We start from the raw sequence: 18,371 nt of genomic DNA on the forward strand, positions 1-18,371 counted from the left end.
TCAGGACTGGCCCCTTACAGTATCCCCCAGGATTGGTCCCTTACAGTATTCCCCTCAGGACTGGTCCCTTACAGTATCCCCCTCAGGACTGGCTACTTACAGTATCCCACTCAGGACTGGCCCCTTACAGTATCCCCCAGGACTGGCCCCTTACAGTATTCCCCTTAGGACTGGCCCCTTACAGTATTCCCCTCAGGACTGCCCCCTTACAGTATCTCCCTCAGGACTGGCCCCTTACAGTATCCTCCTCAGGACTGGCCCCTTACAGTATCCCCCAGGATTGGTCCCTTACAGTATTCCCCTCAGGACTGGCCCCTTACAGTATCCCCCAGGACTGGTCCCTTACAGTATCTCCCTCAGGACTGGCCCCTTACAGTATCCCCCTCAGGACTGATCCCTTACAGTATTCCCCTCAGGACTGGCCCCTTACTGTAAGGGACCAGTCCTGAGGGATACTGTAAGGGGCCAGTCCTGAGGGGAATACTGTAAGGGACCAGTCCTGGGGGGGGGGGGGATACTGTAAGGGGCCAGTCCTAAGGGGAATACTGTAAGGGGCCAGTCCTGGGGGATACTGTAAGGGCCAGTCCTGAGGGGAATACTGTAAGGGACCAATCCTGAGGGGGATACTGTAAGGGGCCAGTCCTGAGGGGAATACTGTAAGGGACCAGTCCTGAGGGGGATACTGTAAGGGGCCAGTCCTGAGGGAGATACTGTAAGGGACCAGTCCTGGGGGATACTGTAAGGGGCCAGTCCTGAGGGGAATACTGTAAGGGACCAATCCTGGGGGATACTGTAAGGGGCCAGTCCTGAGGAGGATACTGTAAGGGGCCAGTCCTGAGGGAGATACTGTAAGGGGGCAGTCCTGAGGGGAATACTGTAAGGGGCCAGTCCTAAGGGGAATACTGTAAGGGGCCAGTCCTGGGGGATACTGTAAGGGCCAGTCCTGAGGGGGATACTGTAAGGGACCAGTCCTGAGGGATACTGTATCCCCCTCAGGACTGGCCCTTACAGTATCCCCCAGGACTGGCCCCTTACAGTATTCCCCTTAGGACTGGCCCCTTACAGTATTCCCCTCAGGACTGGCCCCTTACAGTATCTCCCTCAGGACTGGCCCCTTACAGTATTCCCCTCAGGATTGGTCCCTTACAGTATTCCCCTCAGGACTGGCCCTTACAGTATCCCCCAGGACTGGCCCCTTACAGTATTTCCCTTAGGACTGGCCCCTTACAGTATTCCCCTCAGGACTGGCCCCTTACAGTATCTCCCTCAGGACTGGCCCCTTACAGTATCCCCCTCAGGATTGGTCCCTTACAGTATTCCCCTCAGGACTGGCCCTTACAGTATCCCCCAGGACTGGCCCCTTACAGTATTCCCCTTAGGACTGGCCCCTTACAGTATCCCCCCCCCAGGACTGGCCCCTTACAGTATCCCCCTCGGGACTGGCCCCTTACAGTATCTTCCTCAGGACTGGCCCCTTACAGTATCCCCCAGGACTGGCCCCTTACAGTATCTTCCTCAGGACTGGCCCCTTACAGTATCCCCCTCAGGACTGGCCCCTTACAGTATCCCCCAGGACTGGCCCCTTACAGTATCCTCCTCAGGACTGGCCCCTTAAAGTATTCCCCTCAGGACTGGCCCCTTACAGTATCCTCCTCAGTACTGGCCCCTTAAAGTATTCCCCTCAGGACTGGCCCCTTACAGTATCCTCCTCAGTACTGGCCCCTTACAGTATCCCTCAGGACTGGCCCCTTACAGTATTCCCCTTAGGACTGGCCCCTTACAGTAGTCCCCTCAGGACTGGCCCCTTACAGTATCTCCCTCAGGACTGGCCCCTTACAGTATCCCCCTCAGGATTGGTCCCTTACAGTATTCCCCTCAGGACTGGCCCTTACAGTATCCCCCAGGACTGGCCCCTTACAGTATTCCCCTTAGGACTGGCCCCTTACAGTATCCCCCCCCCAGGACTGGCCCCTTACAGTATCCCCCTCGGGACTGGCCCCTTACAGTATCTTCCTCAGGACTGGCCCCTTACAGTATCCCCCAGGACTGGCCCCTTACAGTATCTTCCTCAGGACTGGCCCCTTACAGTATCCCCCTCAGGACTGGCCCCTTACAGTATCCCCCAGGACTGGCCCCTTACAGTATCCTCCTCAGGACTGGCCCCTTAAAGTATTCCCCTCAGGACTGGCCCCTTACAGTATCCTCCTCAGTACTGGCCCCTTAAAGTATTCCCCTCAGGACTGGCCCCTTACAGTATCCTCCTCAGTACTGGCCCCTTACAGTATCCCTCAGGACTGGCCCCTTACAGTATTCCCCTTAGGACTGGCCCCTTACAGTAGTCCCCTCAGGACTGCCCCCTTACAGTATCCCTCAGGACTGGTCCCTTACAGTATCCCCCTCAGGACTGGCCTCTTACAATTATAAACACACAGAAGAAATAAAAAATTACTATGCACAGTAATAATAGTAGATCTGCATGTTCCTGGCAGCAAAACCTACTGACCATCTTCTCCTTTATTGATGTGTAAGGGTACTGACTGAGCATGTCACTGCTTTATGTCTCCTGTGGGGGCGCTGCAGGGAAAGGAACACATACCGTCAGGTCTCCCCACAGATTTCATCTGATCACTCTGAGCTGCTTTTTATTGCTATGTGTGCATTAGGCCTAATGCTGCTTTTTATGTTGTATGGGTCCCATGGGCACTAGCATAACACTACACCATGTGATTGGTTCCTGGCAGGTACCATAATAAAGACAGCTTCTCCACCTTAACATACAAACCGGCCGCTCGCTAGGCTTTCATTTCGTCTTCAAGGATTGGTCGCTTCAGTCACCCGCCCATATGTGTCTGATCTGTGATTGGCTACCGGTAGTCCCCTCCCCCTGTACTGACTCCAGCCGGCGACTTTTAAGGTGGAGCGCGGCTGGACTCTGTGTGAGATGACAGTTTTACGAGAAGGAAGGAATATACCAAAAGAGAGTTCCCTGGAGGGGAGCAGAGAGGACATACACAGCCAGATAGTACAAAATAGGAAGCACGGACCCGTGTGCTGCAGCTTTAAGACTCCGATACACGGCCGCTTTCTGAGCTAGGGTGGAGGGCTCCTCTCGGCGAGAAAACCCTGGAAAAGAGGGAGGAAGTAAGAAAACGGAGGGGGAGGCGGAAGAAGAGGTGGAAAGAGCCGAAGAGTGAGGAGAGCGGCAGTGACAGGACAAGGATGGGGCTGGCATGGCCCACCTCTGCCCACTGCCTGTGCCTACTGTCCACCCTGAGCCTCATCCTGCTAGTCAACTGCACCACCCAGCATGCAGACGGTAAGTTCCATAGCCTGGTGCTGGGATGAGTGCTAACTGATGCCAGGTCAGTGGGCAATGCCCCAGTGCTTACATCTAGGACAGCTTGCCATAGAATGAGGGTTCCTGGAAGGTGAGCTCAGCAGGCCATGACCTTTCAGTATTATTTTGATAAAATGATACATGTGGTTGTTTTGTTGGGGTAAATGATATGTACATAGTAATGCTCCACCATGGGGGTGTGCAACAAGTGGCTACCCCATAGGGCGGAGAAGACATGCTGCCCGTGGAGACCACCGCAACCGAACCTGGTCCTGGCAGCCCTTACATCCCCCTCATCTGCTCTAACGCAGCCATTTCAGATGCCTGTGTCATTTAGGCTGGATCCACATATGGAACTTTGCGGTATTTGTATATATCTATATATTATATGATTTAGTTTTTTTTTGTTTTTGTGCTGAAATGTTGATTTTGCGTTTGGATCAATACTGTGTTTTATTTTTCAAAATTCAGCATGCTTTTTTTTTGCCATTTTTCTCATAGGCTTCTATGATAAGACTTCACAAATGTTAGGAAAAAAAAGGATGTACAAAATAGAAAAACACTCGAAGTGTTGAAGAGCTGGACAATCCCATTAATTTAAACAGCTTAAGGCCTCTTTCACACTAGCGCGTGCGCCCTGTTGCCGTATTGCGGACCTGCAATACACGGGTGCCGTTACATGGGCATTCCGCATCATGGATGCGGACCCGTTCACTTCATTGCAGAATGGTGTGGAACGGAACCCTACGGGAGCACTATGGAGTGCTTCTGTGGGGTTTTGTCCCGTACTTCCGTTCCTCAAAAAGATAGAACATGTCCTATCTTTTTGCAGAAAGGCCGGGGATCGTGGACCCATTCAAGTGAATCGGTCCGCGATGCGCTGCGGCTGCCCCATGGTGGGTGTTCGTGCATTGCGGCCCGCAGCACGACCACGGGGCGCACGCGCCCGTGTGAAAGAGGCCTGAAACAGATATGCTCATGCTGTGTGGTAGATTTCCATCTCTGGTGCACCTTACTGGTAATTATTGAGAATGAGCTATTCGTTCCTGATAATTGCCTGATCGTCAGAGGAGGTGAGTTGCATTGACATGTAGTATTCATCCCCTCGGTATAGAAAATAGCGGTCTCTTGTCCCTGTAGAGAATAATGGTTTCTGGGCTGTTTACACCAAAAATTTGATGCCAACCTAAAAGACATGATTAGCCAGAGAACGAGTGTTCATTCCTTCACCATATGATTGCTGCCACCTTCACGTGGACCAATGGAAATAGACATCCCCGATAAATGGCTCGTCTGTGACCTTTAGGTGCTTTTTCTTTTTTCTTATGCCACCTCTTGGTTGGCTTAATTTAGACCAATATAATTTGTCAAAATGTTGGCACAGCTTGGCCCCTTTTAGGACTATTAAGCCATGCCCCCTTTTCTCTCTACTTGTCTAAATGTCTAATATACATTCTAAGAGGGGCATTTATAATAAATTATGTATATAAATTGTATGAGACGCACAGGAGTGAATGTGACCACGGGCGGAGGTGCTCACAGTAAAGAGGATTCGCCCCTCCTCTGACAAATTGAGATACTGAAATAGACAATACTGGGCACTCTCTCTATAAGTAGAACCATGCGAAAAACAGGTATATATGGTGATAGATTGTTTATTATCATATACAATTTATATAAAGATTACATTCAATTTATTACTTAAAATTATGGATGTATAAAATATTAGCTTAAAATACCCAATTAATATATAGAAGATAGTGGAACTACCTAAAACCATAAATAGGCATCAGTGCAACAATATATTACATACAGATATACGAATAAATAGTAAAGCGTCAATGCAACATAAGGTGTTCTCCACTCTGCAACTTGTAGCAGTTAGGTCCCAATAATGGCTAGACTAGTGGAAAAATAGGAGTATTCTTGGGGTCTAATTGTGTCCTCTGTATTCACTTCCCAAGTATATCCCAATCTCTTAGTAAGAGCAAAGTTCCTGGATCTTTATGTAGATGAATCACAGTGAGTTTTTAGAGCGGTGTCCCGCTATTACTCACTGCTTGATGTCTGCTGGTGAAGCTCTGGTCCACTGTAAGTATAGAGATTCTCTCACAGGTTGCTGCTGTCGCCGGTCTAGGCTTCTCTGGGCACCGCTCCGTTACGCTGAAGAGCCGGTGTCCTCCGAGAACCTAGTCGCCTGCTACCGCTCTGGATTTGGACTGCAGTTACGGTCTATGATGTCCTTTTGCTGTGGTCTTAGTTATCCAGCGTGCCAGGTCTCTGTTGTTTGCAGGATATTCCGGTATTTATCACAGTCAACCTAGGGTTATTACAGCTTAGAATCGGCAGAAGTTCATATAGGGGTCTTGGACCAAACGCGTTTCGGGGCTAGACGTTGCCCCTTCAACGTCTAGCCCCGAAACGCGTTTGGTCCAAGACCCCTATATGAACTTCTGCCGATTCTAAGCTGTAATAACCCTAGGTTGACTGTGATAAATACCGGAATATCCTGCAAATTTGTGTATGTCAGGAACCAGTGCAGTGCCGGCCAGCAGGTGACCAGGGAGCGGTGAGTAATAGCAAGTGCTTCACTAACGCTCAATGGTCACATGGCACAAGTGCATCCTTGATGCAAAAAAATTTGCACCAAGTTTTTTTTTTTTTTTTGGTGTAGAGTTACTCGACTTAATCGAGTAATCACTTAAGCCCTAATTTTAGTATGTTGCACTAAAAAAAAAAAAAAACAGTGCATCCTATAAAGTGAAATAAATTCGCAGGTTTTCCTATAGGTTGTGTTGATTGATCCTGCACACAACCGTTTTACCTGTTTTGTGGTCCACAAATTTCAGATCTGCGAAACATTGATACTGGCTGTGTGCATTTTGTGGAACGGAACGTTCGGGCCGTAATAGAATAGCCCTATCCTTATCCGTAATGCAGATTATAATAGGATTATTGTATTCTTTTGTGGTGCGGACATACAGACACGGAATGCACACAGTTGTTTCCTTTGTTTTTGTAAACTCATTGAAGTGGATGGTTCCACAAAAAAAAAACCTGTACGGGCACGGAAATTATTTTTTTTCGTCCTGTTCCGCAAAATGTGGAATGCACACGGCTAGTATCCACGTTTTGCGGATCCGTAGAACAGACAACGGTTGTGTGCATGAGCCCTAACTTTGTTGTTTGTTTTTGCAGTACATGCATATCTGGTGCAAGGCATGTACAGCAGGTTTTGGGACAAAAATAGCAAACATTTCAGCATTTAACTTTACGTGTGAAGGGTTAACTATGCTCTTTCATCTGCTCTGAATGGCCATCTTCACCTTGATGAACCCAGTTTTTGTGAAACGCGTCATGACCTGTATGCTTAATTGTTGTATACTCCTTACATCCATCACATAATTGCGGTTAGGTCATTCTTGGGGTGCGGCCACATGTCGTGTAAATGCTGCTGATCCTCCATGGAGGGATTTGGTGTGGGCGATTTGCGGCACAATCAAAATGGGTAAGATTTCAGAAGTTTTGTCCAGTGAAGAAAAAAAAAAAAAGAAAAAAAACTGCAGCATGTCATTTTATGCTGGGGGTTTTACCTGTGGCTCTCAGTGATTGAAAGCAGCAGAAATCAGGCTGTGACCCCAGCAGCAATTCCACTGCAAAAGCAGCCCATTTCAAGGGGCTTTTGTGGAGGCCAGTGGTCTACCTACCATGAAGGCAGATGATGTGACTGCTATGGGGCCCTGGGGAGGAAGGGGCCTGACGCTGAACTCCATCTTCTGTTCCTGACATAAAAACACCGCGTTTTTAAGCAGCTCTACTAGAGCCCAGTGCAAAGAGATTTTACAGCTTCCATTGCAGTCAGTGGTAATGGTATAAATTCCTATGCCTGAGCTCCCCTTTGGTTGGCTTCAGCCATTCAGTTTTATAATACACGGTTAGGGAAGCCTCGGACATAGAACTGTATGGATTATGAATGTATTTATGGCAGTTGTATGGTGTAAGTGCATTGAGAAATATAGTGTTCAGAATGAGGTGGAAGCCAATTTTATTAACCCTTTTTTAAATTAATATCTCTTCTTTGTAATAAATTTTTTTATAAATTTGTCAAAAATCTGGGGTGTCGTGCATTTGCTTGGGAGTGACTGATACGCTTACTGGGAAACTGGGTGGGGCAGGGGGAACCTATGCTAATTTTGGCTATCCAGCTCTAAGAGATCTAAGGAAGCAATATGGACAATCACAATACATTAGTAAGTGGCTTGTATTAACTTTCTCTACATAATAAATGCCATTTCCTGAAGTGAGACAACCCCTTTAAAGTATTCGCAAAGTGGATGAGATTTTCACAGATTTCCTCTACATGATACAGATATTTTCCGCCAGGACGCTGCACATAACTTGTTGTGAAGCAGAGCTTGTTAAGAGCTCATTTGCATCCCTTTCTTCCCAGAATTCCAGAGGAGCATGTATTGTCTATAAGTCTCCTCACGCCGGCTAAGGTGCTCTCTCCCCAAGGAGAGATAGTACCCCCCCCAAATTTTCAATCCACAGCATCTCAATAATTGTGATTGTGGACTTCAGAGGGTGAACTCTGCAGCAGATCTTTAGCATTTCTGCATCAAAATCTGTACTGTTCAGTGCATTTTTTTGGGATATTTGGGAGATACATAGTGGACCTTCTACATGTGGCCCTACCCTTGGGGCTATCAGGGCCAGTTTACTAAGCAGGATCATCACTTTTCAGGGCCGTTACTCAACTTTTAAAAGTGAAGTGATCATCGAAGACAAAGCCATTATGTCATTTCTGCTCTATTGGTGTAGTGAAATTAGATTTCATTGGTAGCCTGCTGTGTACATACTGTACTAAGATGGTTAGATGGCTATGGTCTACTTTGTTGTTGTGTTGGTGGTAATTGACTTTCTTTTAAACTGTAGTTTTAAAGGGGTTGTCCGGGTTCAGAGCTAAGAGCATCGGAGCAGTTCATGCAAAGGCATTTTCTGGAGTTCCGGTGACGTACCGGGCTATCCTTCAGGCTGCCAGGCGGAGGCTTCCGCCCAGCAGTGAGCCCGGTGACGTCACTGGCACTGATGGGCAGGCTTTGGCGCTTGCCCTGTGCGATCCTGTGTGAAATTATTGGTATGTCCGGGTTTAGATCTGAACTCGGACAACCCCTTTTAAGAAAATTTAGGCACCCATGTTCTTGTCAGGGGCAGAAAAGAAATAGGTCTGAACATGGTGTTACCACATTCCTATATACCACTGTTGTGGCCAAAATTACTACAGATTTAGGTGTCAGCTTGACATTGTGTGTTATTCAGTAGCCAGGTAGTTGGCACTTTCAGCAGTATCACTTAAATTACCCAAGAAGTTAGGCACTGGTGACCTTTTTGTAGAAGTGCTTGGTTCCTGGGATTTGTCTAGTACTGATGTACTACGGGCCTTCTGTAATGGCATTATAGTAATTATTATACATCATGGGTACAGGCTCACCTTGCATGATCTTACAGGAAGTTTCATTGTGGAGGAGGCACCTTCCAAGTAGATGATGATGCTCTTTAGCAAGGTCCCTAAGGCTTCATGCACACGTCCATGTTCAGAAACCACAATTCCACAAAACATCTTCCATGTGAATTCTGCATTTTTCTTTCTCCCATCAAGAAATTGGCGGGCGGGGCACAGGGAGATGAGCGCTTCCATTGTGGTAGTGCTCATCTCCAGTCATCTGTATCGCCGTCCTCAGGACAGCGATACAGATGCCTGCCTGTGCTGCGGCAGGGAAGGGAGAGGCGTGTCCCTTTCCCTTCCTCTGATAGGCTGCCGGCCTAGTGCCTGCAGCCTATCAGAGGCCGGCGCAGGCGGCGCGATGACGTCATCGCGCCGCCTGAGCCATACAGCGAGGCACACAGGCCAGAAGAGGCCTGCATCGCATCGCTGACATGTAGGTAAGTATGTGTGTTTTTTTTTTTTTTTTCATTTTTTTTTTTTTTCATTATATACAATACTTTTACTGGCAAAGGGGGGCTGTTATTACTGGCAAAGGGGGGCTTTTATTACTGGGGGCTGTTATTACTGGCACAGAGGGGCTCTTATTACTGGGGGCTGTTATTACTGGCACAGAGGGGCTCTTATTACTGGGGGCTGCTATTACTGGCACAGAGGGGCGCTTATTACTGGCACAGGGGGGGCTGTTATTACTGGGGGCTGCTATTACTGGCACAGGGGGGCTATTATTACTGGCACATGATTGGGGGCACTATAGGGGCATCTACTGAGGCCACAAAGAAGGGGTATTTTATATGGGCTCTCTGTACAGTACAATTTTATACTGGGACACTTTATGGTGGGTACTATGGGGAAGGGGGGAGAGGAGTACTATGGGGTCATCTACGGGGGGCACTAAGAAGGGGTATTTTATACTTGCAAATTATGGGGGACACTGAGGGCATCTACTGGAGCATTTTATACTGGTACATCATGGGGGGCACTAGGAGGAAGGAGGGTGTGGAGCACTATGGGGTCATTTACTGGGGGCACTATATAGGGGTATTTTATACTGGCACATTATGGGGGCACTATGGGGACATTAGCTCAACTGGGGGCATTACAAGGGGGTATTTTGTTGCACTGTCACATTATAAGGAGAATTATTTCTACTGGGGGGGGGGGGGGCATTATGGTGGGATTTATTACTCCCCCATGTATGAGCCCCCTAGTAGCGGCACCGGCCTCTCCCTGCTCTGCTCTCCCTCTGCCCTTTCTCCAAATCCTTATTATGAAATCTTTCTCATTAGGATAAAACACATCAGCTCCGCCGAGCCCCCGGCCAAAGTGTGGAAGTGGTGTCCGAGATCCCCAAGGGCCAAGCCAAGTAACTGTGAGTGTTCATGTGAAATATGATTGTTATACACATATAGCCTACACTGTGCCACACAATATACAGTATACCTCTACACTGTGTAGTCTGTTCTATAAGCACCATTGTTTTGTGGCGGCGGACAGAAAATAATCTAAAAGTGCCCCTCCCGAGACCAGGCTCTGGATCCGCCACTGTACTGAACCTGCAATGTATGTGGGCATATTTAAAGAGAGCGGAGGTGCCTTCTCAGACAGATGATCAGCAGGGGTCCCGGCTGTCTGACCCTTGCCAATCAGATAATGATGACCTATCCAGAGGATGGTTTATCAGTATTAAAATATCGGAAAACCCTTTTATGGGGAGAAAGCATTGTAATAGTTGACATCGATGTTCCCAATTCCTGGTAGAAGAGCCACTGCCAAGGGTGTCTGGCCAAACCGAGTGTATATGTTTATGTGGAAGTTGGGAGAGATGGCTGTTGGTCAATCAAGCTTCACTCTTGCTTGGTAGATCTAATGAGAATACGGATCGAGTGAAGATTATGTCTCCTGGATTATTTATTTTAATTTATTTCACAAAAATTTCTTAATGATATCTCAAACAAGCAATAAACTGTGTACATCAGTCATTACTTATCACTGGAAATATTGGTAGGTGTTAAGAAATGTAGTGAAATACAAATAATCCAGGGGGACATGATACCCTTGATCCAGAATACTAATATTCAACCAGTTTTACACATTTTGGGTGGAAATGCTCGTTAATTAGATACTAGCCATGTATACACTTATAATAGTGTGCAGCCAGACCTTTCATTTGTATTTTTATATGCAACATATAGATATATTAAATTGGAACATCAGAATGTACTGCCTGATGTCTTACAGGGGTTGTATCATCTCAAACATTTCTAGGATATTCCACCAATGTCTGATAAATACAGGTCCCACCTCTGGAACCCTCAACTGTCTCTAGGATGGAGACCGCAATGTAAAGGAGAACAGACGGCACATGTGCGGCTGCTCTCCGTTTATTTCTATGAGCGTGAAAGAATTGGCCGAGCCAGAGCTCAGCTATTTTCGGCACTCCCATAGAAATAAATGGAGTGCGGCCGCACATGTGCCATCTGTTCTTCATCAAATTGCGTTCTCCGTTCTATAGGTAGGTGGGACCTGCTATCACGATCGGCGTGACTATCACATACGTGACACAGAGGGAGGGAAAGAGGAAGGCCCTGCCCAAGTGAGAGGGAAGGTGGTGACCCCTGACTCACCTTGCGGCTGGCACCTGGCTGCCCTGACGTCCCTAGACGGGTTCCTCACCCGTACGCCGATCACGTGCCTAAAACCCTGGCTTTCCCTAAGATGAGCCCTAGATAGTGAACAGGGCGGTGGGAACACTAGTCCGCACCACTAGCTCTAAAGGAAAACACCAAGGGGAGGACAGACAATACAGACTAAACATATAATCCCAGGTGGGCGACAACAGGAGACAACAAAAAGCCCAACAGGGATCCGGAGGGTAGCACTCTGGAACAACAACCAGGATTCACAGCTCCAGTGGGTCAGTATAGATGTCCAGGCAGGAAGCTCTATAACTGGCAACTAGAGAAGTGTGAGAGGAGAATATAAGGAGGTTGGGAGTGGCAGACAAGAAACAGCTGAGGAGGAGAAGCTACGGATCCCTGAGTGAGACAAAAAGGATTGCAAGGCAAACACAGAAAACAATCACTAAGAAACAACGTGATCTTTAGACATAGAGCGCGCAGCCACCCGCTGCGACTTCCTGACCCCGGGTATAACTGAGTCAGACGTGGCTCTTGACACCCACGTGACACCTGCGCCTAACAGACATTGGTGGCATATCCTAGCGATATGACACAACCCCTTCTAATAAACATCTCTTCTGACCAGATGTGAATGATTTTGGATTTTTTAATTGCAATGTACCCTTAAAGCTTAAATGAGACCATTAACAATCCATGATTAGTGCAGTTTCTTACCTACAGGGCCATGTTAAGTAGCAGCAGAGAAAAGTCAGTGAGAGCTACCGGACGGAAACAGAATTTCGAACACTGTTTTTTTTGTCTCATACAGGCTTCCGTAGCTGAGCTCTGAGTAGCCAGTTATAACAACCAGAGAGAAATAGAGACCTCTAGTGGTGGTTAAGCAGTGTGGCTTTATCTATTCTAGATCTGCTGGGAACATTATTTGGAACACTTTATACTAATTGACGGAAGGGATGCTATCACACGGGAGTATGTTGAGTGGTATTTCACAGACATTTGGTTGTGGCAAAAAACAAAGTGACAGCTCCAAACAATATGAAATAAAGTACAGAGGCATGCTACTATAGCTGCAGTTCAAAAGCAAGCACACACTATATGCAGCGGCACACTGCTCCATGTGCAAAGACATTGCATTACTGCTATACCTACTATATGAAAATCAGAAGCTTTTTGTGTACATTTTTTATCAAAATTGTGTCGGGCCCATCTACCAGCTACAAGGTGTTTTCCAACACATAGGACCTACACGATCACACTTGTCATTTGGTTACTGACGTCGCATTAATGTACATAGTAGATAGTTTCAGCATTGAATTGTTAACCCATTTTTAAAATTGCATTCATCAGTATAACCTCCCCCATTGTGGTTTCCCCATTATTGTCTTATATTGCCTTACATTAATATTTTAAGTTGTGCTTTTGTTTGAAAAAATCCAAATCCTGATATCATAAATTGCATTCTACGTATCACTTTCTCTTGTGAAGTATGACGTACATTTTAAAATGAAAAAACTTTAAAATGAAGATACAGCTTGAAAAAATCATCACCTAGATAGATGTCCTATCTATGAAGTGCATGTAGGAGCTTGTCCAACAACAGTTCCTGGAATTAAGAGAATGGAACTCTTTGGCAGCAGTCAAATCCCAGTAAATCCTTTTAGACTGCGTTCACGTCACGTTTTTGTCTTTATGTTTGGAGGTAAAGCATGCAAAAGCAAAGTACACTACATATTTCTATCCTGCAGAGTACGGCAAAAAAAGTATATGTTAATAATATGTGTATGGGTGGTATTGGGCAGTGCCTGGTTTCCTCCAGGCATAACACTTAGAATTGAGGCCGGTAAATTCAATTTTGGTTTCATCAGACCAGCGAATCTAGTTTCTCACATTCCATGTCCTCTAGGTTCTTTTTTGCAAACTCTAGGTGGGCTATCATGTCTTTTACTGGGAGAGGCATCTTTCTGGCTACTCTAAAGTCCACGTTGATAAAGTGCTGCAGTGGTGGTTGACTTTCTGCAAGTTTCTTACCCTTTCTGCACACAGGAACTTTGGAGCTCGGACAGAATGACCATTTGGTTCTCGGTCACCTGTCTTGCCAAGACCCTTCTCTGGTTACTTACTTTGGTGGGACAGTCACCTTTTAGAAAGAGTCCTGGTTGTTCCAAACTTCTTCCATTTAAGAGTTATGGTGGCCACTGTGCTCTTTGGAACTTCCAGCTATCTTCTGGTGTTACTTCTGGCGAGGGCATGGACATGGTCACCTGTGCCACTGGCAGCCAGTGACTGGCTTCAGTGGTGATGAAGCCAGTCATATCGCTTGGAGGCACGTTACTGATGAAGCCAGTCTTTGACCGCAGTGGCACTAGTGACAATGTCCATACCATGAAAATAAACAGGCAAGGTACAGTAAATAGCCAAATGGTAGCCAGAGTGCAAGACAGGAGCAGCAGGGAGCCTTTCATTAAACCATACAATCTAGGGGGCATGGGGCATAAGTAAATGGTGAAGAATTCCCAGGAACTCTGTTTAGACTATGTCCACACATGACAAAAGTACTTCAGATTTGCTGTTGTAGATAGCAATTCTGCAGTGTTGTACAGTAGCAGCAAATTCGATACGATAAAAAAAATAATAATAATTTGCTGTCTAAAAAAGCTGCAGCGTAAATTGCCCTGGTATGTGGTTTTGAAATTTACAGAATGTCCGTTTATGCTGCGGATCTTCACCATGGATCTCGCCCTTTGCAATGGAGAAGGTGAAACCCACAGCCATTTCCAAGGCAAAACCTTATACAATACATGGAGTTATTGCTGCTATTTTTCCAGCTGACTTTTCCACTATTTTCAGTCACAAAGTACAGAAAAATGATCTCTCCAAAAGGCCACCTTTTTGGAAGAATGGGGTAGATTTCTTAAGACAGATTCTAATTCTATCATATACTATGCATCCTTGTCCTCTTCTATAAGAGGGCTGTCCCTATAGCAGACCACTTTTCGTTTCAGTTTTGGGTGGTTGCCTCAGAGGTTTCACTGTAACTTTATTTTTATACTTTTACTGTGTTTTTTTAATTTTTATATTCCAATCTTTTTTTAATGCTTTTCTTAATATAGGTCTTTCAAAAATATCATCTAATCTAAAAATGGATCAAGCTCTTCTGCTAATTAACAATAATTTGCCCCATGAGAAGTTTATTGTTTATTGGCGTTCCGACCAGTGTTACCAGGTAAAGAATTTGTTATTGTTGTGTTGTTTTTTTTTTTTTGGTTTTTTTTCTTCTTCTATTTTCTGAGATGTGTGCACTTAAAGGGAGTCTGTCACCTTCAAAATGTATTTGAAAATAAGCATACCGTTATGTAGGGTAGGTGCCCTGAAACCAATACCATACCTTTCTTGCAGGGGTCTCAGGACTTGGTATGGGTCCCTCGTCACAAATTCCCAGTATGTGTGTGGAAGTCATTATCAATTCAGAACACAAAGTGCCACCATCACATTTCTGTCAAATTGGTTTTTTTTTTTATTAAGTTGAAGAAATTTAGAGTAACAATTAAAGTAAAAAATGTAATAAACATATTGGCATAAATACACTGATAAATCGCCCTGCGCAGATCTACAGTATGTTTGCTGCTTCTCTTCATATACTATAATATGAAACTGTCTGCATCCAGCACTAGGGGGAACTCAGTGCATAGGAATTTTAGTTACCATTCACTGCAACAGTGCCCCCTAGTGGTGGTGGTTGTATGAAAATGCAATATTTTCATGCTGGGAACGGACAATGGAGTTTCAGTGCCAGCCCCTTCCCCCAGGACCATAATAGTTGTGTGCTTTGCCTCCATGGAAGGTACCCCACTGCTTTCTTGTTAAAATCTAGTCCTCTAATCCTGAGAAATGTTGTGTGTTTTTTTATTTTTTATATGCAACTAAGGTTTTGAGTGGACAATGTGTGAGGGCGCTTTGTTTGGTGCACCATCGCTACACCAACAAAACTGCCCAGTGCCTCCTCTCATTTGATTGACAGCCCAAGAGATTTCAGAGCCAGTATCAATGACAAAATTGAAACCAGGTGCACTGAAAAGGTTGAAAAAGGGATTTCTCAGGTATAGAGGACTGGATTTTCACAAGAAAAGTATGGTTATGCTTCAGGACACCTACCTTACATGGCAATGTGCTTACTTTGAAATGTATTTTTGAGGTGACAGGCTCCCTTTAAACCTGTCACAAGTACTGGTAGTTGTTAGCTAGGGAATATTTTAGACATTTATGATTAGAATTAGAGCTCTGTTAATTCTACTAAGGACTACAGAACTGTACTCATACTGTCTGGGAAACACTGTCCATATGTCGGGTGCATCTCCTTGACCTACCGCGACTTCCCTGACCTGACCTCACTGAATCATAGTGTTATGATACAGTCAGTTCATATGTGATCACAGGTCTATTGTACTGTACTTGCATAATCATGTGAGTACAGTACAATAGACCCACAATTAGATAGGAACTGACTGTATCATAACATATTATGGTGCAGTCAGTTCAGCTCAGGGTAGTGGAGGTAGGTCCAGTAGATGCTGCCAACACATGGACAGTGTTTCCTTGACTTACACAGTTATGTGAATCAGCCCCAAGTGGTCTTTACCCAACCATCTATATATTGCCATGTGTTGTGTTTAGGACTATTCTCTAAACCATTGGCTGATTGATTGTGAAACTATTTCACCACCAATATTGCAGCATGTCTGATCTTTGCATGAAGTGTGATTGAAGGTTTCTAAAAATGGGGGTGAGTAGAAGAAGAAACTATTACATTTGATCATGCAGGTATTGAAGGTGAAATAGTACGCAAAGTCAGGTGAAAAAATTCCAAGGTAGGGTATGTTTCTCGCTCACCTTTAGTAATCTTCTATTGGAGGTATTGTAGAGTAATGGAAACAAATGGGGTCATTTATCAAACTGGGGTAAAGTAGAACTGGCTTAGTTGCTCATAGCAACCAATCAGATTCCACCTTTCAGCTGTCAAAAGAAACGTGGAATCTGATTGGTTGCTTTGGGAAACTAAGCCAGTTCTACTTTACACCAGTTTGATAAATTGCCTAAAAAAGTTCTACTGTTTATATTATTGACTAGGAAATTGCTGTTTTAAAGGAAGTCTGTCAGCAGGAAAATCGCAGATAAACGGGGCACAATGCCTTATAGGACTAGTTCAGCAGAATGCAATGATCCATTGCTTTATTCTGGAGAAATATAACTTTTGCAGTTATACCTATACATATAAGCAGTCGCTTTGGACACCTTTTTATAGGCAATTTTTTATCATTGCATTTTACTAATTTCTGGCTAAAAATAGTTTTTAAATTGGCCTTTATTAAAAATAAAAAAAATGTCAATAGTGTTTCCTGTGCAGCTTTCACATTCAGTGCATTCACAGACTATTGCCTTCTGCTTCACGGTGAATCCGTCAGGAAGCTGCTTTGTTGGCTTGTTCTGTAGACCTTATCTCTGAATTCCTGACAGCTAATAAACACTCATTTCAGCTCCATTCTTCTCAAACTGGTAAGAGTTTAACTATTTTAACGTAACGTGAAGTAAACAGATTTGAGAATGAATAAACCTACGCAGGCTAAGTGAATAATTATATTTACCAAGTGTGATTAAATATACTAAAACACAGACAAATGACATACAGAATAATAAAAAGTGAATAAACATTACTAGCCTAAATATGGGGTAGGGATCCGGTCGGCCATGCAATAATACATGGCTATCTACCACGTTATAACACATGACAGAGACCCCAGGGTGTACAAGAGATAGGGCAATCAATACTTACATCCTACCTAGGATAAAGTGCCTGGTTGAATCCCAATTAATGGTTAGTGCAGACTACAGTTTTTCCCATCAGCCCCTCCTACAGTGTCTCTGAGATCACTGAGGAACGTGGGCTTACCAGCACAATGGGGGATGGGTGCTAATTTACAAGGCACATCATTACACAGAATGATAATTAAAGGGACAGAAGCAATCAGTACTTAAAAAATACCCTTACAATACAACTATAATGAGTGTTTGAGCTGTCAGAGCAGCTCCCTCATGGATTCAGTGTGGAGCAGGAAGCAACAGTATGCTGATGCAGGGAACTTAAGTCTATAGAGGAAAGAATGTAATTTTTTTTATTTATTTTTTTATCACGACTAATTGAAAAACGATATTGAACCAAAGTAAATAAAATACAAATGATAAAGAATTGTTCCCAAACCTGTGGCATTTAAATAAATTTGAAACTGATCATTTTATATAATCCAGCATAATGATGGTGGTAACTTCTTCTTCCCTTCTCCTAATAGTGCCTGTATCAAACTTTAGTTATATCATACCAACGGATAGAACGTGCTAGTGATGTAACTGTAGTAGATACTCGACATCCAATGACACTGCAAATTAATGCCACCTCAGGGAAAACAGAGCTCTGTCGGTGAGTCAATACCACGCTACTGATTTCTGCATGTTCTGTATGTATTCCCTTATTCACGTCCTGCAACGTGTAAGACTACTTTCACACTCTCGTTTTGGCTTTCCGTTTTTGTGAGATCCGTTCAGAGCTCTCGCAAGCGGTCCAAAACCTATCAGTTTGCATTCTGAATGGAAAAGGATCCGCTCAGAATGCATCAGTTCAGTCTCCATTCCGCTCTGGAGGCAGGACACCAAAACGCTGCTTGCAGTGTTTTGGTGTCCATCTGATGAAACTGAACCAAACGGATCCGTCCTGGCACACAATGTAAGTCAATGGTGACGGATCCGTTTTCACTGACACAATATGGCACAATAGAAAACGGATATGTCCTCCAATGGTGTTCAAGACGAATCTGCCTTGGCTATGTTGAAGATTAAACAA

At 44.8% G+C, this 18,371-nt stretch overlaps 1 protein-coding gene across 1 annotated transcript in view; it reads left to right on the forward strand.

The window, feature by feature from the left end:
• Positions 1-2,943: 2,943 nt before the first annotated feature.
• The window catches only part of LOC122945817 (heparan-alpha-glucosaminide N-acetyltransferase-like), a 56,393-nt gene continuing 40,965 nt past the window's right edge, over positions 2,944-18,371 (forward strand). The window contains 3 exon segments of the mRNA XM_044305041.1: positions 2,944-3,316; positions 14,593-14,705; positions 17,824-17,951. Coding sequence (XP_044160976.1) covers positions 3,220-3,316; positions 14,593-14,705; positions 17,824-17,951 — 338 coding nt within the window. The 5' untranslated portion in view covers positions 2,944-3,219.

Source organism: Bufo gargarizans, chromosome 1, assembly GCF_014858855.1.
Source record: "Bufo gargarizans isolate SCDJY-AF-19 chromosome 1, ASM1485885v1, whole genome shotgun sequence".
NCBI lineage: Eukaryota > Metazoa > Chordata > Amphibia > Anura > Bufonidae > Bufo > Bufo gargarizans.